Source organism: Pseudophryne corroboree, chromosome 4 (genome assembly GCF_028390025.1).
Source record: "Pseudophryne corroboree isolate aPseCor3 chromosome 4, aPseCor3.hap2, whole genome shotgun sequence".
NCBI lineage: Eukaryota > Metazoa > Chordata > Amphibia > Anura > Myobatrachidae > Pseudophryne > Pseudophryne corroboree.
In genome coordinates, this window is record NC_086447.1 from 638,839,035 (window position 1) to 638,866,557 (window position 27,523).

At 43.8% G+C, this 27,523-nt stretch overlaps 1 protein-coding gene and 1 long non-coding RNA gene across 6 annotated transcripts in view; one reads left to right on the top strand and one right to left on the bottom strand.

The window, feature by feature from the left end:
* The window catches only part of IPCEF1 (interaction protein for cytohesin exchange factors 1), a 331,546-nt gene that overhangs the window by 24,716 nt on the left and 279,307 nt on the right, over positions 1-27,523 (top strand). For 4 of the 5 annotated variants that reach the window (XM_063917718.1, XM_063917720.1, XM_063917719.1 and 1 more), the window contains exons 2-3: positions 7,409-7,445; positions 8,156-8,325. In XM_063917718.1, coding sequence (XP_063773788.1) covers positions 8,170-8,325 — 156 coding nt within the window. In that variant the 5' untranslated portion in view covers positions 7,409-7,445; positions 8,156-8,169. Of the gene's footprint in view, positions 1-4,488; positions 4,512-7,408; positions 7,446-8,155; positions 8,326-27,523 lie in introns of those variants that run through there. The other variant, XM_063917721.1, reaches the window with a different exon arrangement.
* Positions 10,041-27,523, bottom strand: part of LOC134910083 (uncharacterized) — a 127,409-nt gene continuing 109,926 nt past the window's right edge. The window contains exon 3 of the long non-coding RNA XR_010176111.1: positions 10,041-10,198. This is a non-coding gene — a long non-coding RNA (uncharacterized LOC134910083). The remainder of the gene's footprint in view (positions 10,199-27,523) is intronic.

Genomic DNA, 27,523 nt, shown 5'->3' on the forward strand with positions numbered 1-27,523 from the left:
CCTAGGATCGAGCATTGTGGCCAAAATGTAGTGCTCTTATTTCAACAGATTGACCACCCTTGAATCCTGGCAAAGTGAATGAAGGGCTCCGTCCACAAGTCCCACATACTTTGTGGAATCGCTCCATCTTAGCTCCTCCTTCAATTTCTCCAACTGCTTCTCCAGAAGCCTGATGAGGGGAATGACCTGACTCAAGCTGGCAGTGTCTGAACTGACTTCACGTGTGGCAAGTTCGAAGGGTTGGAGAACCTTGCACAAGATGGAAATCATTCTTCACTGCGCTTGAGTCAGGTGCATTCTCCCTCCTTTGCCTATATCGTAGGTGGATGTATAGGCTTTAATGACCTTTTGTTGCTCCTCCATCCTCTGAAGCATACAGTGTGTTGAATTCCACCTCATTATCACCTCTTGCTTGAGGTGATGGCAAGGCAGGTTCAGGAGTGTTTGCTGGCGCTCCAGTCTTCGGCATGCATTTCCTGAATGCCAAAAGTGGCCCGCAATTTTTTGGGCCGCCGACAGCATCTCCTGCACGCCCCTGTCATTTTTCAAAAATTCTGCACCACCAAATTAATTGAATGTGCAAAACATGGAACATCCTGGAATTTGCCCAGATGTAATGCATGCACAATATTGGTGGCGTTGTCCGATATTACAAATCTCCAGGAGGGTCTAAGGGGGGTAAGCCATTGTGCGATGATGTCCCTCCGTTTCCGTAAGAGGTTGTCAGCGGTGTGCATCTTACGGAAAGTGGTGATACATAGTGTTGCCTGTCTAGGAATGAGTTGGCAGTTGCGTGATGCTGCTACTGGTTCCGCTGCTATTGTTGCTGCGGGAGGCAATACATCTACCCAGTGGGCTGTCACAGTCATATAGTCCTTAGTCTGCCCTGTTCCACTTGTCCACATGTCCATTGTTAAGTGGACAGTGGGTTCAACTGCATTTTTTAAGGACACTGAGGACGCTTTTTCTGACGTTTCTGCACATTCTCGGTATTGTCTGCCTAATGAAATGGAACCTAGATGGAATTTGGTACAGAGGTACACACTACCTTCATCAATTCTCTAAGTCCCACTGAACTAATGGCGGAAACCGGACGCACGTCTAACACCAACATAGCTGTCAAGGCCTCAGTTATCCGCTTTGCAACAGTATGACTGCTGTCATATTTCATCTTCCTCACAAAGGGCTGTTGGACAGTCAATTGCTTAGTTGAAGTAGTACAATTGGATTTCTGACTTCCCGTCTGGGATGATCGACTCCCAGCAGCAACAACAGCAGCGGCAGCAGCAGTAGGCGTACCACTCAAGGATCCTAAGGAGGAATCCCGGTTAGGAGAGGACTCAGTCTTGCCAGTGACATGTCCTGCAGGATTACTGACGTTCCTGACTGAGGAGGAAGTTGACATTGAGGGAGTTGGTGTGGCTTGCAGGAGCTTGGGTACAACAGGAAGAAAGGATTTTAGGGGTCAGTGGATTGCTTACGCTCTTACCCAAAGTTTCAGAACTTGACACTGACTTCTGATGAATGTGCAGCAGGTGACATACTGTATAAGGGAAGATGTTCCTAGGTGGTTAACGTCCTTACCCCTACTTATTACGGATTGACAGAGGCAACATATGGCTTGACACCTGTTGTCTGGATTTGTGGAGAAATAATTCCACACCGAAAAGGTGGCTTTTTTGGCATTTTGCTCAAGCATCACAATGGGCTTATTCATCCCATGAACAACAACTGTCCTCGGCGGTGCCTGGTTTAAACAAACAACATTACCACCAGAATCCTTATCGTCAACTTCCTCCTCAGCGCCAGCAACACCCATATACTCATCCTGGTGTACTTCAACAGTGACATCTTCAATTTGAATATCAGAAACTGTGGTTACTCCTTCCAGCACTTGCAGGGGGCGTGCAAATGGTGGAAGGAGCCACCTCTTCCCGTCCAGTGTTAGGAAGGTCAGGCATCGCAACCGCCCACACAGTTGGACTCTCCTTGGGGATTTGTAATACCATCTTAGAACACACAGTTCTTTTCTGTGGTCTTTCCAGCTTAACTCTTTTAATTTTTCTAGCGGGAGGATGAGTGCTTTCATCGTCATGTGAAGCTGAAGCACTAGTCATGAACATAGGCCAGGGCCTTAGCTGTTCCTTGCCACTCCGTGTCCTAAAGGGCATATTGGCAAGTTTACGTTTATTCTCAGACTATTTAAATTTTTATTTTTTTTGGTCTTTTTACTGAACTTTGGTCTTTGGATTTTACATACCCTCTACTATCACATTGGGCATTGACCTTGGCAGATGACGTTGATGGCAGTTCATCATCTATGTCATGATTAGTGGCAGCAGCTTCGGCACTAGGAGGAAGTTGTTTTTGATGTTTCCCTAGTTTAGCCTCCAAATTTTTGTTCTCCATTATTTTTCTGAAGTTAAATAACAATGGGGGTCATTCCGAGTTGTTCGCTCGTTGCCGATTTTCGCTATGCTGCAATTTGTTGCTAACTGCGCATGGTACGCAGAGCGCATGCGCTAAGTTATTTTACACAAAACCTAGTAGATTTGCTGGTGTTCGAGCGACGATTTTCAGTCGCACTGCTGATTGGTGAATGATTGACAGGAAAGGGGCGCTTCTGGGTGGTAACTGAACGTTTTCCGGGAGTGTGCTAAAAAACGCAGGCGTGTCAGGGAAAAACGCAGGAGTGTCTGGAGAAACGGGGGAGTGGCTGGCCGAACGCAGGGCGTGTTTGTGACGTCAAACCAGGAACTAAACGGACTGAGCTGATCGCAATCTGTGAGTAGGTCTGGAGCTACTCAGAAACTGCAAATAATTATTTAGTATCAGTTTTGCTAATCTTTCGTTCGCAATTCTGCTATGCTAAGATACACTTCCAGAGGGCGGCGGCATAGCGTGTGCAATGCTGCTAAAAGCAGCTAGCGAGCGAACAACTCGGAATGAGGGCCAATATGCGGTACAGGAGAGTGTACCTCTATACCACACAGGGCAAACACTGTGAAAATGATTTGGATTAAATAGTTTTAACCCCTTTATTTGGAGTAAATTAATATACAGCACAAGACAGCACCACTGGACTGGACTTATACGACAGCACCACAGGACTGGATTTATACGCCAGTTCCACTGGAATTATACGGCAGTACCACTGGAATTATACGGCAGTACCGCTGGAATTATACGGCAGTACCGCTGGACTTATACACCCGTACCACTGGATTTATATGGCCGTACCACTGGATTTATACGGCCGTACCACTGGATTTATACGGCCGTACCACTGGATTTATACGGCCGTACCACTGGATTTATACGGCCGTACCACTGGATTTATAAGGCCGTACCACTGGAATTTTACGGCAGTACCACTGGAATTTTATGGCACTACCACTGTACTGGATTTATACGGCAGTATCACTGGCCTTATACGCCAGTATCACTGGCCTTATACGCCAGTATCACTGGAATTATATGGCAGTATTACTGGACTGGATATATACGGCAGTACCACTGGATTTATACGGCAGTACCACTGGACAATTATATGCCAGTATCACTGGACTGGATTTATATGCCAGTACCACTGGATTAATATGCCAGTACCACTGGATATATATGCCAGTACCACTGGATTTATACGGCATTACCACTGGATTTATACAGCTGTACCACTGTACATATACGGCAGTATGAATGGATTTATACGGCAGTACCGCTAGACATATACAGCAGCACAGGGACACCACCACTGGACTGATGCAGGACAACACAGCACCACTGCAATGGACTGGACTTATACAGCAGCCCTGGACATATGGCAGCAGAGGACACCATCACTGTGACTGGACTGATGCAGCACAAGACACTTCCACTGTACTGATGCAGGACACTGAGGACGGAGACACGTCCTCTCGCTACACTCTCCAATGCCGAAGTGAAAATGGCGGCGATACACGGCTCCTTACATGGAATCCAAACCCTGCGAGAATCCGACAGCGGGATGATGATGTTTTGCCTCCTTCTGGAACCGAACCCGCTCATCTCTAATAGATTTTATATAAGAATATATATATATTTATGGAATAAATACTAATTTATTTTAATTATTCCATAAATTATGTGGACCCTAAATTGGGTGATACTATTGTAGGATATTCTATATCTTTTAGTTTCCTCTTTACCTCTAGATCCCCTATATGTATTATCCCCATCAATTAATTAGAAGTAAGGATGAAGATGATTGGTATACTTTTATATACTGTATATCTCACATATTGTTGATGAAAATATAAATGTTGACGAATCTGGTGAATTCTGTTATAAGGTCTATATCACTCGACCCTCTCCCCCTCTTCCTTGGATTATGTATATAGGTATAATGTTTTGATTAATGTAACGGTAATGTTTCAGATACCATATGAATTGAATCGAACGTGTGATTGGATGTAACATTGAGAATTGTTACCAGTTTTAACCAGTGGTAATCCATTCTGTTATAAGAACTGGTATGTATGCCCATCCATTCTTGATTTCAACAAAGATCTCGTTATGATAATTATGCGATTTACATATTTCCCTCTGTAACTATTTAGATTGTAAACCCCTGATGAAGTCCTAACGGACGAAACGCGTTGGTTTTCGCGATATTGGGTTAATAAAGCCACAAACATCTGGTTGGAGATACATCTCTTTCAAGTTCTGACTGTGATCACCTGACTGTAAATTCATCACATCAACTAAAAAATGTCTATATATAAGATTGTTATATTGTTTTATTGAACTTTTAGAAATTTGTACCAATAACGAATGTTTAGGTTACAAATATCGTTCATTTTTGTATGAATAAAAACTTTTAAATATTGTCAAACTAAAGGCATATTGGCTCCCACGAGAATCTTTTTCTATTTTCATATCTATTCTTAATACCTTATCTGACAAAGGGTATTTCTTAGTGGTTTGAGACTAGCGATATAGCGCAAAAAAAGGGTTATCTTTTGTTTAGTTAGAATATATATATATATAGTAGTAGTTCCAGTTTCCTGGGGGGCACTCTCCTTTGCACATCATCCAACGAAATTTCTTAATTCACAATAGGCTTTATTGGGTCTCACAATCGGCTTTATTGGGTCGACGTTTCGGCTCAATAAATGGAGCCTTTATCAAGACAAGCCATACATATAATCATATTGTCAAATGATCGTAACCTATACAAATAACAAACACATAGAATGAATATATACAATCAGTCTCACGGGCCCAATCAGAAAATCACTACTAAAGTGCAATTTGCATAATTACAAGTGGTGATTTTCTGATTGGGCCCGTGAGACTGATTGTATATATTCATTCTATGTATTTGTTATTTGTATAGGTTACGATCATTTGACAATATGATTATATGTATGGCTGGTCTTGATAAAGGCTCCATTTATTGAGTAGAAACGTCGACCCAATAAAGCCGATTGTGAGACCCAATAAAGCCTATTGTGAATTAAGAAATTTCGTTGGATGATGTGCAAAGGAGAGTGCCCCCCAGGAAACTGGAACTACTACTATGTGTTGATCTACAGAGATTGTGTGGATTCTACTGGGTGCACCCCAAAGTTGATTATATATGGACGTGAGTGCAGGACTTCCATGGATATATATATATATATATATATATATATATATATATCTAGCAATTTCTAACATTTAAATCAAACATTGGAAAACTGATATATAACATCTTAATTGTATTAAATAGAATGCCACTGCTCTTCAAGGTATTCGTCCACAAGCATGGGGGCTAATTCAGACCTCATCACTATGGTGCGATTTTTGCATCCCTGCGATCAGTTAGTCACCGTCTACATTGGGAAGGGGAATTCACTGTGCAAGTGTGTGTTCGGATGTGTTGGTGAGCTGCACAAACTAATTTTGTGGATTTATACGGCAGTACCGCTGGACATATACGGCAGTACCACTGGAACCCGCTCATCTCTACATCATTGTACTTCAACTTCTCCTTTAAAATATCAACATTCTAAATATATGACTGTGCCTATATATGTGTGTGTGTGTGTGTATATATATATATATATATATATATATATATATATATATATATATATATAATAAGGATATCCTGGGTCTTGAAAAAGTTCAGAGGCGTGCAACCAAACTAATTAAGGGACTGGAGAATCTGGAATACGAGGAAAGGCTTGCAAGGCTAGGCATGTTTACACTGGAAAAGAGGAGACTAAGAGGGTACATGATCAACATCTACAAATATATAAAGGGACAATACACAGAGCATTCGCGGGACCTGTTTTTGATAAGATCAGCTCAGAGGACACGAGGGCACTCGCTTAGGTTAGAGGAGAGGAGATTCCGCACAATGCGGCGAAAGGGTTTTTTCACAGTAAGGACAATACGTGTTTGGAATTCCCTGCCTGAGGAAGTAGTAACTGCGCTCATTCCGAGTTGTTCGCTCAGTAATTTTCTTCGCATCGCAGCGATTTTCCGCTAATTGTGCATGCGCAATGTTCGCACTGCGACTGCGCCAAGTAAATTTGCTAAGAAGTTTGGTATTTTACTCACGGCATTACGAGGTTTTTTCTTCGTTCTGGTGATCGGAGTGTGATTGACAGGAAGTGGGTGTTTCTGGGCGGAAACTGGCCGTTTTATGGGAGTGTGTGAAAAAATGCTACCGTTTCTGGGAAAAACGCGGGAGTGGCTGGAGAAACGGGGGAGTGTCTGGGCGAACGCTGGGTGTGTTTGTGACGTCAAACCAGGAACGACAAGCACTAAACTGATCGCACTGGAAGAGTAAGTGTCGAGCTACTCAGAAACTGCACAGATAAATCTTTTCGCTATATTGCGAATCTTTCGTTCGCAATTTTGCTAAGCTAAGATTCACTCCCAGTAGGCGGCGGCTTAGCGTGTGCAATGCTGCTAAAAGCAGCTTGCGAGCGAACAACTCGGAATGAGGGCCTCAGTCAACCCCTTTAAGAATGGGTTAGATAAATTCCTAATGGATAAGGATATTCAGGGTTATGGTGCTTAGTCACGCACTATAGTTATTAAAACAAAACGGCTGTCTTTAAATCAAAACGGCTGACATCAGCATGAGGCAAAATTACGGTAGTCCTAAAAGGAAACTGTATAGGAGATCACCAATAGGTTGAACTCGATGGACAAATTGTCTTTTTTCAACCTTAGATACTATGTTACTATAATGTATTACATGAGCTGGAAGGAGAAAATGCTCAGTGCAGCTTTCTTATTTGCCTATGAATGTCTATTGAGTATAGTCAGTCCTTTTCACCACAGACCCTCCTTTTTTAACGTCATCCTCTTCTACAAAAGCACAATAAGAAATATCCTCCCTATCTCACTTTCCTCTGTCCATTTCCTGCAGGTTTCCTTGCGCTCGAAGCAAAAGAAGAAATCCAGAGGTAATGTACAAACCTCCTATTTGTTTTCCCTAGTAATAATGCATTTCTTTTTTTAGCTGAATACCAATATCTGCATGACTAGTAATTATACGCTGAGATAAGGTAGCATACTTTCTGTCACTGGAGCTGTGCAGGTTGTCAGGAAAAGTATTAAGCTATGTATTTTAAAACAAATGAAAAAAAGCAAGTGTTTGTCCCCCAGAACAGATTGCTAATGCACTGTAGGCTCTGATCGCAGATGGCAGACAAAAATGTAATGCTGATTATTGTTTTGTCAATAAGTCTGAAACTATCTGCATAAACCGTTATTTAAAGACTAAAGTATTTTTTTTTAATAAACAAGTAATTTGCAAATGAATAAACACTCTGTAAAATGAATGTCCTTGCATACAGTTTTGCTGGCAAGCTTTCAGCATTTTCAGGGTTCTACTATAACCAATGACTGTTGGTGGTGAAAGCATTTGCTTTTATTTTTTGTCATTTATGTGATATATATATATATATATATATATATATATATGTGTGTGTGTGTGTATATATATATATACACATATATATATATATACACATATATATACTGAATTATTCATGAAGTGTATGTAAACCTTTTGGATGCATGATGCATGATACTTTGCTTCTGATCTAAAAAGTTTATTGAATATATTTTTATATACAGACTTTTCATATTTTATTATTAAATTAATCTACAGGCAGCATATTCAAAATGAGTCGAAGAAGGATTTCATGCAAAGATTTGGGAAATGCTGATTGCCAGGGTTGGTTGTACAAGAAGAAAGAAAAATCATTTCTCGGCAACAAGTGGAAAAAGATTTGGGCAGTTTTGAAGGGTTCATGTTTGTACTGGTATACCAGTCAGATGGTAAGTGAAATGTTTTTACACTTTGATAAGTTTTTTTTACGTCATTTTGTAGAATTATTGCTGAAATAATTAATTTTGCTTTTACTGCACTTAGAAAAATAAATGTGCTTAGTGTACTTTGTTTTTTGCACCTGTAACCTGCATGCTGATATGTTTGTCCCTCATCGCAGCATAATATGTTAATGTAGAATATATCATGCTGTGATAATGTTTTATGAGGGTCTGTGTGTTTAACTGGAGATTTATATAATTCATTCTTAGGTAGCATTGCATGGAATACAAGGCTAGTGGCTACAGTATTTTTTCTGTTAACAGTATTGGTTGTTAGGATATTCATATTTCATACAGAAATTATATTTCATGCTCAGCCTTGTGGTGTATAAGTATGTTTTGTTTTGTTACGGTTGTACTCTTTATTTTATCCTTTCTGTTCCTATGGTTTTCTTTGTATGGTCTCCTATGTATTCAGTGCTATGCGTTGCCTAAGTATGCCAATGACATAAATTCTCCTGTTACTGATTTGCTAATGTTTCATGCTGTAATCGTTATGCTGTTTTACTAAGTGATATAGAGGAAAATTTATTAATAACAGGTGCTAACTAAAAATCTGAATCTCTGCATATTGCAGAAATACACATTTTTTTAGCTCATAATTTACCAATCCGAAGTTTTCTTCTTCAGTGGCAACATAGCGCTACTGGCAAAATGATGCAGTGAAATGCGCGTGTGCATATTGTTTTGACCTAGAAAGGATGAAGCTAAACTGTTCCAGCTTTGAAGGTCCCCATTGCTTGATATAGGATATAATGCCACTTCATGGCAACAACAGAAATAGTTTTCTTTTTTGTTATGTGCCAGTCGCTGCATATTAACAAACACTAATTGAGTACACATTAATTGGGACTGTACAGTATGTACAGTATTTCTACACTTTGATGTAATGGCATTGTCGACAAGTACAGAAAACAGTTGTTTTGAACAGGGCGTTGTGAGAAAAAGGGGAAAATAATTTCAGAATATCGACGCCAAAATCCCGACAGCCGGTAAAATGCAAGCTCCCCACCGGGCCCGAAGAGTGGCAAGTGCAGCAAGCCTGCAAAGGGGAATTACTGTGCTCGCTGCCGGGATTCACACTGGCGGGATGCCGCTATCGGTATACTGACCGGTAGCATGCAGTCTCCCGGGATCTTCTATTTATTACTAAATGCTGTATGCACTGGAGTTTGCACTAAGGTTGCTTGAGCACCCTCGATATGTGTGCTGCTGAAAACTCTACCAACAATCAGGGGAGTAGAGAGAAGATAGGATGGGCTCATGTGAGCTAGTTGACACGTGAGGAAGGGCGGGAGACAGACCCAGACCCCTCCATCAAGACCAAGTAATCAGTATCTGTCTCCACCCCCCCTCGATGCCTCTGCCATTTTTCAGTCTTGTAAGGGAGGGTGTAACTCTCTCCTATGTGCTAGTGTACTGTAGTTTTAACTTTGATTTGTGACTGAAGTAATGAGGAACCATCATCCCAATTCCATACAGAAAGAATATTGTATTCCAGGGGCTGTAAGCTGCTTTTATAATGCAAAATATGTGACATATATTGTTGCTTGCTGATTGGCTTTCTTCTCTGCTTGAGATTATTATATTAAGTCCAATATAAGTTTCTGTATCGACGACACCCTGACACAATACTCAGTACAGCATGATATATGACATCAACGTTTCAAAGTTTTATTTGCACCTCGTCGTCAGGATAAATACAAAATTACATAAATATACCTTATAAAGCATCCCACCACCACATGTAGATGCTGCGGCTCCCAGTTCCAATGTGAAGATGCCCACCAATGACGTTGTCACCCAGTGTCCGATGCCATAGCTACAAACACAAACACACCTTTTAAAACTACGGCAGTTAGAGAAGACCAAAACATACAATTTGCCTCTGCCATTTTTCAGTCTTGTAAGGAGGGGTGTAATTTGGGCACCCGCAGTAGCCAGGGAAGAGCGGGCGGGCCCCCACTCCCATGGAATAAATAATCTTTAACTTGTGCTCACACCGATTAACTGCCCCTGAGATTTGTGTCCTAAGTAAAGGACTTTCATTTGTACCTACAGTACAAATCGATGGGCTACACAGGAGGTAGAGAAATATAAATAGAATTGGCAATTAAAACTGCACAAATATTTTCCGGGTCCTAGAGGCAATAGTGACATACAAAGGCATATGCAAGGTGAAACAGGTATTCCACCTCTATTAAGGAAACGGCAGAAAAAAATCTAGATTTGACCCTTTGTCCAATAATGTGGCTATCCAGACATTTAACAGGTTATTGGATAATACTGTGACTGCTGAGGTGTTAACTAAGGTGCCTAAATCTAAAATGTACAACAATTTCAGTAAAGAAGAATTTAGTGCATTATGTGATTTGTCTCAATATTCTGATATTGTAAACGCCTCGCTGATAAGGGCAGGGCAGTTGTCATTCAGGACCTGTCTTATTACAGGTAGGCACTTTAATGCAATTGAGTGATACCAATTTATATTGTTTATTTGAGGGTGACCCTGCACAGATTTTCTATAAAAGGTTGAAAGCTAGACTACAGCTTGCTGTCGATGATGGGCACATTACCATGGAATTAATGTCTTCATTAATACAGGACCATCCGGTGTTCTGAGATGTGTGGTTCTTCTTTCCTGAAATACTGTATGAACTCACCCGATCTTAAGGGTTCCAATTCTAATTGAGTCCAAGTTCAGAATCACTTGGTGTTCCGAGCATAATAAAGTCCTGGCTCTGGTCTGTTGTCAGCTCAGAACTCTGATTTAAAAACCGAACTCTGTTTTGGATTGCATGTAAACCGGTCCAAATTACATGATTTTAGCTGTTTGTATAGATTTGAAAGGAATTCAAAACCAAACTAAAAACAGAATCCAAACCAACACTTGAAGGTGTTTCCTTGGGGAACTTGAACAGGGGAAGGAAAGGGAAAGGGAAGCTCAGTCATACGCCATCTTTTATTGTCGCAATGGATTTCACCTAAATGAGGAGGGAGCAGCAGTGCTGGGGGGAAGGATAGTTAGTAGGTTGGAGGAGATTTTAAACTATATGCCTGGGGGGAGGGTTTAGCTTGAAACTATGGGTCAAACAGTGAGAAAAGTAAGAATGAAGGTAGTGAGCTGAATGGGGGCAGAGAAGGGGGGAGGGAAAAATCAGCCAGCAAAGGTATTACCAAGGGTACTGCCAAATCACAAATTAATGATGAACATGGATTGGCAATAATGCACATAGAAAATAAAATTCCTAGCATTAGAGGGAATACTTATCTTAACTGTATGTATGTAAACTCTAGAAGCCTTACAGGGAAAAAAAGAGGGAACTAGAAGTCCTTGCAGAAAACAAACAGTATGCTATTATAGGTATTATTGAAACTTGGTGGGAAGAATCTCATGAGTCGACAGCTAATCTGGAGGGTTAGACGCTGTTCAGGAGAAGCAGAGTAAATAAAAGGGGTGGAGGGGTATGTCTCTACATAAAACTTTTTTTAAAACCTGATATAAAGGAAGACATTTGCAATGGTACGGTAAAGACTGTGGAGACTTTATGGGTAGAAATTGCATGCGGGGGGAAATGGACTGAAAAAGATACTTATAGGGATATGTGACAAACCGCCTGATATTAATGTGTCTGATGAGGAACTGTGACTGAAGCAAATCGAAAAAGTGGCAGGATTAGGAGATGTAATAGTGATGGGAGATTTTAACTATCCAGAGATTAATTGGACAAATGATTCATGTGATATTGCTAGGGGTAAAAGGTTTTTAAACACACTAAATGATCAATACTTACTTCAACTAATTTAGGAACCAATTAGGTGCAAATCAATCTTAGACCTGGTATTAATGAACAATGTGGATTTGATATCAAATATTTATAGTAGGGGAGCTCATCGGAAACAACGACAACAATATGGTCCCATTCAACATCCGTTTTCAAAAGCAGCCCTATATAGGCCCAACTATGAGCCTAATTCAGAGTTGATTTCATCAGCAAATTTGTTAGCAGTTGGGCAAAACCATGTGCCCTGCAGGGGGGGGGGGGGCAGATGTAACGTGCAGAGAGAGTTAGATTTGGGTGGGGTGTGTTCAAACTGAAATCTAAATTGTAGTGTAAAAATGTAAAGCAGCCAGTACTTACCCTGCACAGAAACAAAATAACCCAACCAGATCTAACTCTCTCTGCAAATGTTATTTCTGCCACACCTACAGTGCACATGGTTTTTCCCAACTGCTAACAAATTTGCTGCTGCGATCATCTCTGAATTACCCCTTCAGACCCTAAACTTTAGCAAAGCCAACTTTGACATGATGAGAGAAGCTTTATGTGACATTCAATGGGAAATCTTGTTTCAAGGCAAGAATACTACAGGGAAATGGGATATATTAAAAATGTTGCTCATTAGTTCTACTCGTAAATTCATTCCCATGGGCAGCAAACAAAGGAGTAATAATTCCAAAGCAATGTGTCTTAACAAAAAGATTAAGGAACTAATGGCCAAAAAGAGGCGAGCTTTCAAGAAGTATAAATCAGACGGAAAGGCAGACTCATTCCAGTACTATAAGGATTGTAACAAAATCTGCAAAAAAGAAATCAGAGTGTCTAAAATAGAAACAGAAAAGCTAATAGCAAATGAAAGTAATTCAAACACCAAAAAGTGTTTTAAATACATCAACAGCAAAAGATTAAAGAAAGAGAGTATAGGCCCTTTAAAAGGCAATTTGGGAATCCTAATCAAAGAAAACAATGACATACGGAAAAATTAAACAAGTTTTTCTCATCAGTATTCGCAAGAGAGGACCAGATGGTGGCAATGACGTATAACATCAGCAATGATAATGTCCCACTTCTTAATGCTTATTTAAGTGAGGAAGTAGTCAGAGACCGATTAAAAAAAATTAAGATTAATAAATCACCTGGTCCCAAAGGAATTCACCCAAGGGTTCTCATGGAGCTACACTCCGAATTAGCAAGACCCCTATACTTTATTTTCATTGACTCGCTTACATCAGGCATGGACTGGCATATAGTGGAAGTAGTGCCGATATTTGAACAGGGAAGTAAATCTGAACCGGGTAATTATAGACCAGTAAGTCTTACATCTATAGTGGGTAAAGTACTGGAAGGTATTTTAAGGGATAGAATATAGGAGTTCCGCGAAACCAATAAAGTTATTAATAGGAACCAACACAGATTTGTGAAGGATAGATCATGTAAAACTAACTTAATATGCTCTTATGAAATGGTTAGTGCGAACCTAGGCCCTCATTCCAAGTCGTTCGCTCGGTATTTTTCATCGCATCGCAGTGAAAATTCGCTTAGTACGCATGCGCAATATTCGCACTGCGACTGCGCCAAGTAATTTTACAATGAAGATAGTATTTTTACTCACGGCTTTTTCATCGCTCCGGCGATCGTAGTGTGATTGACAGGAAATGGGTGTTACTGGGCGGAAACACGGCGTTTTAGGGACGTGTGGATGAAAACGCTACCGTTTCCGGAAAAAACGCAGGAGTGGCCGGAGAAACGGGGGAGTGTCTGGGCGAACGCTGGGTGTGTTTGTGACGTCAAACCAGGAACGACAAGCACTGAACTGATCGCAGATGCCGAGTAAGTCTGAAGCTACTCTGAAACTGCTAAGACGTTTGTTATCGCAATATTGCGAATACATCGTTCGCAATTTTAAGAAGCTAAGATTCACTCCCAGTAGGCGGCGGCTTAGCGTGTGTAACTCTGCTAAAATCGCCTTGCGACCGATCAACTCGGAATGAGGGCCCTAGAGCAGGGTAAAGTGGTGGATGTAATCTTTTTAGACTTTGCCAAAGCTTTCGATACAGTACCTCACATGAGACTCATTAAGAGAACTTGGGCTAGGGACCACTATATGCACTTGGGTTAGAAATTGGTTGGATAAAAGGGAGCAGCGAGTGGTGGTAAATGGAACGTTTTCGAATTGGACTGAAGTACTAAGTGGTGTGCCACAAGGGACCACTATTGTTTAACATTTTCATAAATGATCTAGATGTGGGTCTAGAGAGTACAGTGTCAATTTTTGCAGATGATACCAAACTGTGTAGGGTTATAAATTCGGAGGGGGGTGCTAAGTCTTTACAGAATGACTGACTTATTTAGATTAGAAACATGGGCAGTTAAATGGAAAATGCGGATCAACATAGACAAATGTAAGGTAATGCACTTTGGTAGCAAGAACAGAAATACTACCTACATACTAAATGGGGAGAAACTAGGGGATTCTGTACTGTAAAAGATTTAGGTGTACACATTGGGTACTACTGCTAAGTTTGTTATCAAAGTAGGATTGTAGCAAAAAAGGCAAACAAGGTATTAGCATGCATTAAGTATTGAATTGATACAATACTCCCATTGTACAAATTACTGGTGCGGCCACATCTCGAATACTGTGCACAGCTATGGGCACCATACAATAAAAAATATATCCTGGAACTAGAAAAGGTTCAAAGATGGGTGACCAAATTGATTAAGGGGATAAAGACGCTAGAATACGAGGAAAGGCTTGCTAGGCCAGGCATGTTTACACTGGAAAGAAGGAGATTGAGAGGGGAAATTATTAACATTTACAAATATATAAGGGGTCAATACACAGAGCTAGTGGGGGATTTGTTTTTGGTGAGATCACCACAAAAGATATGGGGACACCTGCTTAGGTTAGAGGAAAAGAGATTTAGCACTCTACAACAGAAGGGTTTCTTCACAGTAAGGACAATACGTATTTAGAATTCCCTGCCTGAGAAAGTAGTAACAGCGGACTCGGTCACTACTTTTAAGAATGGGCTAGATAAATTCCTAATGGATAAGGATATTCAGGGTTATGGTAGGTAAATCATGCACTTTAATAATAAAATAACTAAAAAAAAAAAGCAATGGACACAACTGTTAAATTTGTGTTCTCCTACTAATAGGTTGAACTCGATGGACAAATTATCTTTTTTTAAACTCAAAAACTATGTTACTATGAGGGTGGAGTCCAAACTATCAAAGACATCAGACTGTACAAGGAGGTCATTAGTGGCCTTAGTAAAATCGCTTTCTGTAGAGTAGAGTGGAGGTCGTAAAAACATGATTGAACTTGGTCCAAAAGAGAGTGGGAGGAGAAGTAAGTGATGAGGTCTTGATAGACAAAGTTGCTGAGGGATCTTGAAGGCAAAAAGATGGAACTATGGGGGTTATTCCGACCTGTTCGCACGCATCGGTTTATCGCTGCGGTGCGAACGGGTGCGGAATGCGCATGTGCGACGTAGGGGTCGCTGGGTTACGTCGCAGCTTTCAAAGGAAGCGGTCAAAGAGCTGACCGCTAAGAAGATTGACAGGAAGGAGGCGTGGCTGGCGGATACGGAGCATTTGAAGACGTTTTCGGGGAGTAGTGAGTATAACGCAGGCGTGTCCAGCAGAACGGAGGGCGGAGGAGTGACATCAAAGCCGAGCCCATCATCGCTGGATCCATCGCACAGGGTAAGTAGGTATAGGGCTGGTCGCTTAGCAGGGCTGCGCAAGCGATCGCAGCCCTGCTAAGCTAAAATACACTCCCCCATAGGCATGTACTAGTTGATCGCAGCTGCAGCAAAAAGTTGCTGGCTGCGATCAACTCTGAATGACCACCTATATGGCAGTAGTTAGAGAGAGAATATGGGTCAAGAGAATTTTTTTTTTTTTGAGGATGGGTACGACAAGGACAAGACTATTTGTAGACAATTGTCTACTATCTGTATAAGTTCCTATTTGTGTAAGTTTCATGCATTACGTTCTGGTTTGATGATGGAAGCAGTCACTTTGTGTTGTATGATAAGATAATTACAGACTTTACAAACATAGAAATACTATGCACAAGAGAAGATGTATAGCAAAAAATCTAAAAGATTTCTGAACTTTAACATTTGTCCAACTGTAACTAAATAATTGTATTTATTACAATCAACCCGAAGAACACATCTGAAAACATCAAATTAAATTCTAACCGAAAAAGAGTTTACAACACTGACAGAGGTCCAAGAGTTTAACATTATTATAAAGCTCACTGGTAAATGAAAGTCATCTTTTGGTCTACAACAATGTATATGAAGAAACCTGAGAGTCAATTAAATTATGTTTTCTGCTGTAAAAAATATTTTTACACTTACCAACTATTACAACTTTGATATGCAATAAAATGATAAGGAAGCATACAAGGTTGGGACTATTTTGAAGAACAAAATTTAATTTCTGATATTAGATCTTCCAAGAATAGCAGCATTCTATATACAGTACTTCCTAAAATCCACAAAAATAATTGTTTCCCAGGAAAACCAATTCTTACATGAATAGATAACCTCATGGAGAAAATCAATGTCTTTCTTGGTACACAAGTGAGATAAAGTGTCTCACTGTATAAAAGATACCTCGATTGCTCTCATAAAACTGGATGACATCACAGTGACAGAAAACACATGGGTAATTCACATTTATGTTAAATTAGAAAACAAAAGGCTTTTTCAAAAACATTTTTAAAGTATACCCAGTACACATCAGTCAGTATGTGGCACATACAGTAGATTATGTATTTTTTTGGGGGGATAACCAATCTTTTTAAGTTATTGGGAATGTTTTTAAGTTATTGGGATTCTCATGACAACCAAAACAATCCCAGACTGGCATATGAACTATAAGCTGAAGAGCATCAATTTTCTTGATTTGATCATTTAGAAGGAAGATGGCAGGATTCTCATAAATCTGCATCTACTGTAGAAAAGTAATTGCAACCAGCAGTCATAGCACAAATTCACATGTACCAGCAACCATAAAAGCTATACCCAAATGAGACTTTCCCCGGTTCGCAAGCAGCTGCGAGTGACGTCACGCAGCCGCTGCGGCCCCCCACGGCCCGGCCACACCTGCGTTGGCTGGACCGCGCCCCCAAAATGGCGGCCAAATGCCGCCGTGCCGTCCCCTCCTGCCCAGCGACCGCCTCTGTCTGTCAATCAGGCACAGTTCTGACCTGATCGCTGCACTGCGAATAACTGCAGTGTGCGATCGGGTTGGAATGACCCCACGTGCACTGCAAGTGAGGCAGATATAACATTTGCAGAGAGAGTTAGATTTGGGTGGGTTATTTTGTTTCTGTGCAGGCTAAATACTGGCTGTTTTATTTTTACAATGCAATTTAGATTTCAGTTTGAACACACCCCACCCAAATCTAAATCTCTCTGCACATATTATATCTGCCCCCCTGCATGGTTTTGCCCAACTGCTAACAAATTTGCTGCTGCGATCAACTCTGAATTACCCCGAGTACCGTACAACTAAGCAAAAGGATACAAAAAAAAAAAAGATACAGTAACACATCTATTAAAAGATCTTTCTGTACAGAAAAATATACATAGACATAGGCCATCCTTACTCTACCTAAACAAGGGTAGGAAAGAGAACAATCCAAATAAAAAATTGGTTTGTGGACACTCATTGTGAAGAATGGAAAAAACAGTTGGCTCATGGGAAAAAAAATGTTTTTCATATGCTACAAACAGATCCATATTTGACAGTGGCAATTGGATCACATATTCAAATAAATTGGAGATAATCGACAGATTTAAAAGAAACCATGGTTCACATCCATTAGATTTCCATGTTCAGACCTTTTTATTTAAGTTAATTCCAGGCGTCCGGAAATGAAATAGCTGGTAGTGCTCCCAGCCAGCCCACCCAATTCTGTCTCCACAGCAAGCTAGCTCCCTTCTGTCTCCACAGCAAGCTAGCTCCCTTCTGTCTCCACAGCAAGCTAGCTCCCTTCTGTCTCCACAGCAAGCTAGCTCCCTTCTGTCTCCACAGCAAGCTAGCTCCCTTCTGTCTCCCCAGCAAGCTCCCTTCTGTCTCCCCAGCCAGTCACCTTTTGTCACTCAATTTCTCTGCATCCAGACCCCTGCAGCCCACACTCACTTACCTTGTATTCTTGGTGCCTGCTCCTCCCTCGGTAATGCAGCCGGCTCCTCTATTAGCAGTGCGGCACAAGTCATGAAGTCATGAGCACTGTGTCACAATAAAGAAAAAACATTTTTTACCAGGCAGCCAACAAGGAGTTACAGTGGCTGCCCATTCCCGGTCTCCACAGATAGATCCAGCTATAACCACTGCCTGTGCTACTGCAGTGATCAGTAGGGCAGAAGCAGCCCTCTGACAGCTGGCACCCATAGGCAAATTATTTCATTGCATCCAAGAGTTCCGACACTGATCTAGTGTGATATGTTGTTTTATGAGTCTATTATTTAAGCATTGCATCCCGACCTTTAAAAATGAGAGACATAGGACAGTAGGATCAATTAGGAATAGTCCAACAAACACAAAAAACTGAAACCACTAACCACAGTGACAAGGCATTTTTAAAAGAACAATGGTTGCAACACCAAGGGATGGTGAACATTTGGACTGGAAAGAGTAATTTTAGAAATGCAGGGAATTTGAATAAGAATTATTGAAGAAGGAAAGTAGATAACTTCTTGTTAATCATCCTATCACTCATTGGTTTAATATTTGTACTGTTTCTTGTAAATTTAATTACTTACCTCTAATGCTCTATTTTCTTCTTTGAATTCTCTCCTTTTTCTTGGTCATTTATGTGGTTTGTGGATGATGGATGATAGAGATCCTCAGTGGGGATCAAAGTCGTAACTAGACAATTTGGTGTACTGTGGCAGAAAAAGAATTTGTGCGCCCCCCCCCCCCCATATTCAAAACAGGGACAGTGCACGCAAAGGGTGCACCAAAAGTATAGCTTCATGGGAAAGTGGTGTGGCCAGAGAATAGTACCGACACTCATTACACCCCACAGTAGTGTCCATTATTCGGGTGTAGTATGGTATGCCGGCGGCCGGGCTCCCGGCGACCAGCATACCGGCGCCGGGAGCCCGACCGCCGGCATACCGACAGCGTGGCGAGCTCACCATGCTGCGGGCACGGTGGTACGCTACGCTATTTATTCTCCCTCCAGGGGGGAGAAAATCTGTCAGTATGCCGGCTGTCGCGATTCCGGCACCGATATACTGAACGCCGGGATCCCGACAGTCGGCAACCTGAAGACCACCCCATTATTCACATTACACCACACTGTACTACCACTTATATATGTTACACCATAGAAAAGCCACTTATACATGTTATGCCACAGTTTAGTCCCTTATACATGTTATGTCACAGACAAGCCCCTTATACACATTATGATAGGTAGAGCCCCTTATACACATTATACTAGGTAGAGCCCCTTTTGGGGCAATGTTGCAGCCACACTCCCAGCCAGGAGCACATCTTGCCCAATGCTGCAGCCACACTGTTAGTCAGGAGCACATCTTGCCCAATGCTGCAGCCACACTGCCAGCCAGGGGCACATCTGTCGCAATGTTGGTTGGGCTAGGATAACTGGTGTAATCTTGCATCTTAACAGCTTACTAGAAGCACATCTGGCGCAAGGTTGTAGCCACACATCATGTAGCTGTGTGTATGCTGGTGAGTACCCTGTGTCACTGTGTGAGCCTCACCATCACCCAGCAGCAGTTACCTGCTGAGGCATACAGGCATTCCCTAGTCCAAGGAGGAACTAAACCGTGGCCTCCTTTTCCTCCCCGCCTTGGGTGACGCGGCCCTTCTTTCCCAGCCGCTTCTTCCCAAACCCGAGCAGCAGGGGTTAAAGTGAGCCGGAATGGGGCGGAACTGCGTTCCGTCAGTTCCACTTGGAGACTGAACGCAATTCCGCCTCCTCCGGCTCACCTAACCCGCTGTGTGCAGCGCTGGAGGGAGATGCCGGGCTCCCGCTGAGATTGCATTACCAGCGGGTGCCCAGCGGCAGCCGGAGGCAGGAGCTCAGTACTGAGCTCCGGCTTCCAGCGCTGTCACTGTGCGCTATGGGAGAGACGTCATGACGTCTCTCCCATAGTGCCAAGGAGCGGGTGGCGAGAGAAGACTGCAGCGGTCTGGAAGCGGGAGCGGGGCTCGGTAAGTATTGTGATTGTTTTCTTCCACAGCGGCGCATCTACGGGGGGGCATCTACTGGGGGCAAACTACTGGGGGGGGGGGTGCATCTACAGGAGGCAAACTACTGGGGGGTATTACTACTGGGGGCCAACTACATGGGGGCAAGCTTCTGGGGGCATTACTACTGGGGGCCAACTACATGGGGGCAAGCTACTGGGGGCCAACTACAAGGGGGCAAACTACAGGAGGGCATTACTACTTGGGGCAAACTACAGGAGGGCAATACTACTGGAGGCAAACTACAGGAGGGCATTACTACTGGGGGGGCATCTACTGGGGGACAGTATTACTGGGGGCCAACTACAAGGGGGCCAGCTTCTGGGGGCAAACTACAAAGGGGCTAACTACTGGGGGCAAACTACAGGAGGGCATTACTACTGGGGGCAAACTACAGAAGGGCATTCCTACTGGGGGGGGGCATCTACTGAGGGACATTATTACTGGGGTCCAGCTATAAGAGGGTAAGCTACTGGGGGCAAACTACAAGGGGGCAAGCTTCTGGGGTCAAAATACAAAGGGGCTAACTACTGGGGGCAAACTACAGGAGGGCATTACTACTGGGGGCTAACTACAGGAGGGCATTACTACTGGTGGGGCATCTACTGAGGGACATTATTACTGGGGTCCAGCTATAAGAGGGCAAGCTACTGGGGGCAAACTACAAGGGGGCAAGTTTCTGGGGGCAAACTACAAAGGGGCTAACTACTGGGGGCAAACTACAAAGGGGCTAACTACTGGGGGCAAACTACAGGAGGGCATTACTACTGGGGGCAAACTACAAGAGGGCATTACTACTGGGGGGACATTACTGGGGGCAAACTACAAGGGGGCAAACTACAAGGGGGCAAACTACAAGGGGGCAAACTACAAGGGGGCAAACTACAGGAGGGCATAACTACAGGGGCATTACTACTGGGGGCGTAACTACAGGGGCATTAATACTTGGGGGCATAACTACAGGGGCTAAACTACGGGGGGCATTACTACTGGGGCTAAACTACAAGCGGGGCATAACTACAGGGGCTAAACTACAAGGGTCAAACTACATGGGGGCATTATTGCTGGTGGCTAAACTACAAGCATGCAAACTACTGGGGCTAAACTACTGGAGGGGCATTACCACTGGGAGGCTAAACTAAAGGGGGGGGGGGGGTAAACTACTGGGGTCATATCTGCAGGGGCATTACCACTGGGGGCATAACTACTAGGGCTAAACTACAGGGGGCTAAACGACTGGGGGCATTAGTACCGGCAACATTACTACTGGCGGCAATACTACACAGGGTCATTACCAATAAGGGCATTACTACTGGGGTCCCTTCTAATGAGGGTATTGTAAAGAGGGCACTTCATAAGGGGCATCACTCCTAGGGACATAAGGAGCACTACTATTGCGGGCATTGCATAAGGGGCACCACTATTATGGGGTCTATATAAGGGGCACTACCACTGTGGGCACTAGCAGTACAGTGGACATTGCATAAGGAGCACTACTACTGTGGGCATTGTATAAGAACTGAAGCGCTACTGCGGTGGGCATTATGTGTATTACGGGGTGCTACTACTATTCTGTGACCACGCCCCTTTCTTTTTGAGACCACGCCCATTTTTGCAATACATTTGTTACGTGGGCGCCGTGGGGTGGGGGGCGAGTTCCACCACCTCTGTAGGACCACTTTAAGCACTGCCGAGCAGTGAAATACCAGACTGCACTTCCTGCTGTCGCCCTGCCCTGCCAATTAATGAAGTAAAAATATAAGAAATAAATAGGATGCAGCACCATGCATGAGTAAATAGCAAACTAGAGACATTGTATATGTTTTTTCTGACAATACATTATTTAATAAATCAAAACAATTTGCGATAATTGAAACATGATAGGACCTTAAATAGATTGTCCAAATAATGACTACCTTGTGGTATTAATAATACATATAATGGACTCAAGTAATCTGTGATAACCTCACATTAACTACATATGTAGCCATGGTCATCGTGACCGCAAAGCAGGAGCACGGGCATCCCGATCCACTTAGTCACACCTGCGCCAGGCTGCAACATTTGCTGCTCAATGCAAAGATAATAGCCGCAGGTGCGACTAAGGTGCATGCCAGCATGCGTGGGCATCGTGGAAAACACCCACACCTAACCACAGCCAAGATGGGAGCAGCTACATCCGTAAATAACATTCAACTATGCACATGAACAGTCTGTCTATGTCAGGTGCACCTGTTCCCTGATTGTCACAGGACTGTAATGCCGTTGCTTCTTAATGCATAGGACATAAAGAGCACCTATGTCTGTCCCCGCTGGCTGCTCATCTCCTCCCAGCTTGCTCCGCTTCCCCAGCGATGACAGTGCTGTGTTACTGAAACTGGGGGATGAGACGTCATGATGTCTCCCTGCAGTGACAGTGTGCTAAGCAAGTCTCTCCGCAGTGACTATGTGCTAAGCAAGTCTCCCTGCAGTGACAGTGTGCTAAGCAAGTCTGCCCACGGTGACAGTGTGCTAAGCAAGTCTCCTCGCAGTGACAGTGTGCTAAGCAAGTCTGCCCATGGTGACAGTGTACTAAGCAAGTCTCCCCGCATTGACAGTGTGCTAAGCAAATCTCCTCGCAGTGACGTTGTGCTAAGCAAGTCTCCCTGCAGTGACGTTGTGCTAAGCGAGTCTCCCCGCAGTGACATTGTGCTAAGCAAGTCTCCCCGCAGTGACGTTGTGCTAGGCAAGTCTCCCCGCAGTGACGTTGTGCTAAGCAAGTCTCCCCGCAGTGACGTTGTGCTAAGCAAGTCTCCCCGCAGTGACGTTGTGCTAAGCAAGTCTCCCCGCAGTGACGTTGTGCTAAGCAAGTCTCCCCGCAGTGACGTTGTGCTAAGCTAGTCTCCCCGCAGTGACGTTGTGCTAAGCAAGTCTCCCCGCAGTGACGTTGTGCTAAGCAAGTCTCCCCGCAGTGACGTTGTGCTAAGCAAGTCTCCCCGCAGTGACGTTGTGCTAAGCAAGTCTCCCCGCAGTGACGTTGTGCTAAGCAAGTCTCCCCGCAGTGACGTTGTGCTAAGCAAGTCTCCCCGCAGTGACGTTGTGCTAAGCAAGTCTCCCCGCGGTGACGTTGTGCTAAGCAAGTCTGCCCACGGTGACAGTGTACTAAGCAAGTCTCCCCACGGTGACAGTGTGCTAAGCAAGTCTCCCCACGGTGACAGTGTGCTAAGCAAGTTTCCCCACCCTGACAGTGTGCTCATCAAGTCTCCCCACAGTTATAGTGTGTTAAGCAAGTCTCCCCGTAGTGACGTTGTGTTAAGCAAGTCTCCCCGCAGTGACAGTGTGCTAAGCAAGTCTGCCCGCGGTGACAGTGTACTAAGCAAGTCTCCCCGTAGTGAGTGTGCTAAGCAAGTCTCCCCACGGTGACAGTGTGCTAAGCAAGTTTCCCCACATTGACAGTGTGCTAAGCAAGTTTCCCCACACTGACAGTGTGCTAATCAAGTCTCCCCACAGTTATAGTGTGTTAAGCAAGTCTCCCCGTAGTGAGTGTTCTAAGCAAGTCTCCCCGCAGTGACGTTGTGCTAGGCAAGTCTCCCCGCAGTGACGTTGTGTTAGGCAAGTCTCCCCGCAGTGACGTTGTGCTAGGCAAGTCTCCCCGCAGTGACGTTGTGCTAAGCAAGTCTTCCCGCAGTGACAGTGTGCTAAGCAAGTCTGCCCGCGGTGACAGTGTGCTAAGCAAGTCTGCCCGCAGTGACAGTGTGCTAAGCAAGTCTCCCCGCATTGACAGTGTGCTTATCAAGTCTCCACACAGTGACAGTGTGCTAAGCAAGTCTCCCCGCAGTGACTATGTTCTAAGCAAGTCTCCCCGCAGTGACTATGTTCTAAGCAAGTCTCCCCGCAGTGACTATGTTCTAAGCAAGTCTCCCCGCAGTGACGTTGTGCTAAGCAAGTCTCCCCGCAGAGACAGTGTGCTAAGCAAGTCTCCCCGTAGTGAGTGTGCTAAGCAAGTCTCCCCACGGTGACAGTGTGCTAAGCAAGTTTCCCCACATTGACATTGTGCTAAGCAAGTCTGCCCGCGGTGACCGTGTACTAAGCAAGTCTCTCCGCAGTGACTATGTGCTAAGCAAGTCTCCCCGCAGTGACTATGTGCTAAGCAAGTCTCCCCGCAGTGACTATGTGCTAAGCAAGTCTCCCCGCAGTGACTATGTGCTAAGCAAGTCTCCCCGCAGTGACTATGTGCTAAGCAAGTCTCCCCGCAGTGACTATGTGCTAAGCAAGTCTCCCCGCAGTGACTATGTGCTAAGCAAGTCTCCCCGCAGTGACTATGTGCTAAGCAAGTCTCCCCGCAGTGACTATGTGCTAAGCAAGTCTCCCCGCAGTGACAGTGTGCTAAGCAAGTCTCCCCGCAGTGACAGTGTGCTAAGCAAGTCTCCCTGCAGTTATAGTTTAAGCAAGTATCCCCACAGTGACTGTGTAATATCACAACATAAATGTTTTTTAAAATTGTATTTATGAAATAAAAGGGAATTTGTTACGTTCTTTGGGGGTCATTCAGACGCGAACGCAGCCACGCGTCTCTACGCAGCGCCTGCATTCGGGTGGTCTGCGCATGCACACTGGCAGCAGTGTACATGAGTGACCTTACACATTGTGGCTGTATCCCGGAAGGATGCGGCTGCAGGGTGATTGACAGCGACAGGCACTCATGGGGCAGTGATGCGGCATTGGGGGTGGAGGGTGTCCTGGGCCGAATAGGGGCATTCTGGGAGCGTTTTTGGGGCGGCTGTGTGATGTCACATGCAGCTGCCCTGATTAAAAAAAATGGTGGTGGGAACCATAGTTCGGAATTGTGGACGCTTTATGAGGCCACGTTACACATGTCCCTGTCTGTCCTCCATGGTTACAGAGGAGAGATTTGCAGTCTCAAACAGCACTCTCTGCGGAGTGACATTTTGACATGTCCTAAAGCAGTTCCTCAAGGGAGGGGACACGCCTTAGTGGGTATGAGAACCCGGCATCCAAAGGAAGCATCCTGGGAGTTGGAAGAATCATAGTCACAGAACCTAATAAACGTGTTCACAGAGCACCGTGTAGCCACCTTGCACAATTGTTCTGTGGATGCACCACTGCGGGCCACCCAAGAAGGTCCAACAGACCGAGTAGAATGGGCATTAATAGCAGAAGGAGCTGGGAGACCAGCCTGCGCATAAGCTTGTGCAATCACCATTCTAATCCATCTGGCCAAGGTTTGCTTATTCACAGGCCAGGCCATTCGTAAAAACCAAGCAAAACAAAAAGGGTATCTGACCTCCTGATAGATGCAGTCCTCTCCACATATATACAGAGAGCCCTAACCACATCCAAAGTCCATTCTTTGGAAGACAAATCAGAAGAGATAAAGGCCAGAACCACAATCTCTTGGTTAAGGTGAAAAGATGACATCACCTTAGGTAAATAACCTGGGCGAGTTTTAAGAACTGCCTGGTCACAATTAAATATTAGAAAGAGTGGATGACAGGATTGTCTCGGGTGCGCCTGACATTTTGCTTTCCCTTGAGGCCGTAAGGAATAAAAAGTGGTACTTTTAGCCTTCGGTGCAGAAGGATTAGTATTTGGGAGAAATTCAGAAACAATTTTATTTAGGTCTTCCCCAAACAAAATGACCCCCTTAAAGGGGAGTACCTCCAAGATCTTTTAGGAGTCTAGGTTCACCTTCCATGACCTCAACCACAGAATATGGCGAGCCAGGACAGACATAGACGATGCCTTGGCTGCCAACACACCCACCTCAGAGGACGCCTAATGAATGTAATAGGCGTCGGTGGTAATGTGAGACAGGTATTGTCTGACATTGTCAGATATATCCTCGGGCAGCTCTTCCTCTAATGCCTGAACCCATGCTTCAATTCTTTTTGCAGCCTGAGAGGCCGCAATAGTGGGTCTATGTACGGTACCTGTAAGGGAGTAAAAAGATTTCAGGCATCCCTCCACACGCTTATCTGTCAGTTCCTTCAGTGAAGAGACAGTTGTGACAGGCAGAGTGGGCGACATCACTAGGCGGCTGACATGAGAATCCACCGGCCGTGAATTTTACCACTTGTTACATAACTTTGCAGGGAGAGGATAGCGATCCAAGGCCCGTTTAGACAGGATTAGACCAGGGCTCCTGCCTGATGTCCACCAAATGGTCAGAATGGTGTAATAGATTTTTAACCATCTTCTGCCATTTAAACAAATCAGTTTTCTTAGCCAGAGTAGTGGAATCCTCATCATCAGTGATTTGTAGGATTTGCTTAATAGCAACCACAAGGGCAGGGACATTAATTTGCAATGGAGAATCCTCGTCAGAAACACCTGATTCAGTGTCTGACAGGACAGTATGCCCCCCTCCTCTTCAGATGAAACATCTGAGAGATTCATGGATTGTGAGGATGAAGCAGCCCGCTTAGATGACCAAGAGACACTAGAGCAGTGGTAGCCAACCCTGGTCCTTGAGAGTTACCAACAGTTCACGTTTTCCAGCTCTCTTGGCAGGTGAACATGTGCAGTTATTACTAACTGTCACATTTTAAAAGAGGAGACCTGGAAAATGTGCACTGTTGGTAGCTCTTGAGGACCAGGGTTGTCTATCCCTGCACTAGTGTGACCTCGAGTACATTTTTGTCTGACCAAGGAATGATTTAATTGCTGCAACTAGTTAGACAAATTTTCCGCCCAAGGCAGATTAACCATAGGCACAATTTGTGATTGTAATGGCACAGGTGGTACCATAGGGGGTGTAAGGTGTTTCACCAGAGTACCCAGTAGGTTTGTAAATGCAGCCCAAGGTGGCTCCTGATTGGTAACAGAGTTGCGGACACAGGTTATCATACACAGCTTCTCCCTTTGGTAAATCTTTGGCGCATGCTCTACACGATGCAGGAGTGTCCACAGACTTACTGTACATCTTGTTAGACGTACATAAATGCAGCAACAGAGCAAATTAGTATGATAAAGCCAGACAGAGTGTAATACCCGCGAAATAATCCATTAGTATGTGACTGTAGACAGTACACAACACCAGCAAATAAATCTGGTATTATGTGACTGAGTACACAGTAGAATAAACGTAATAGGTAAATACGGTGACACACTATATA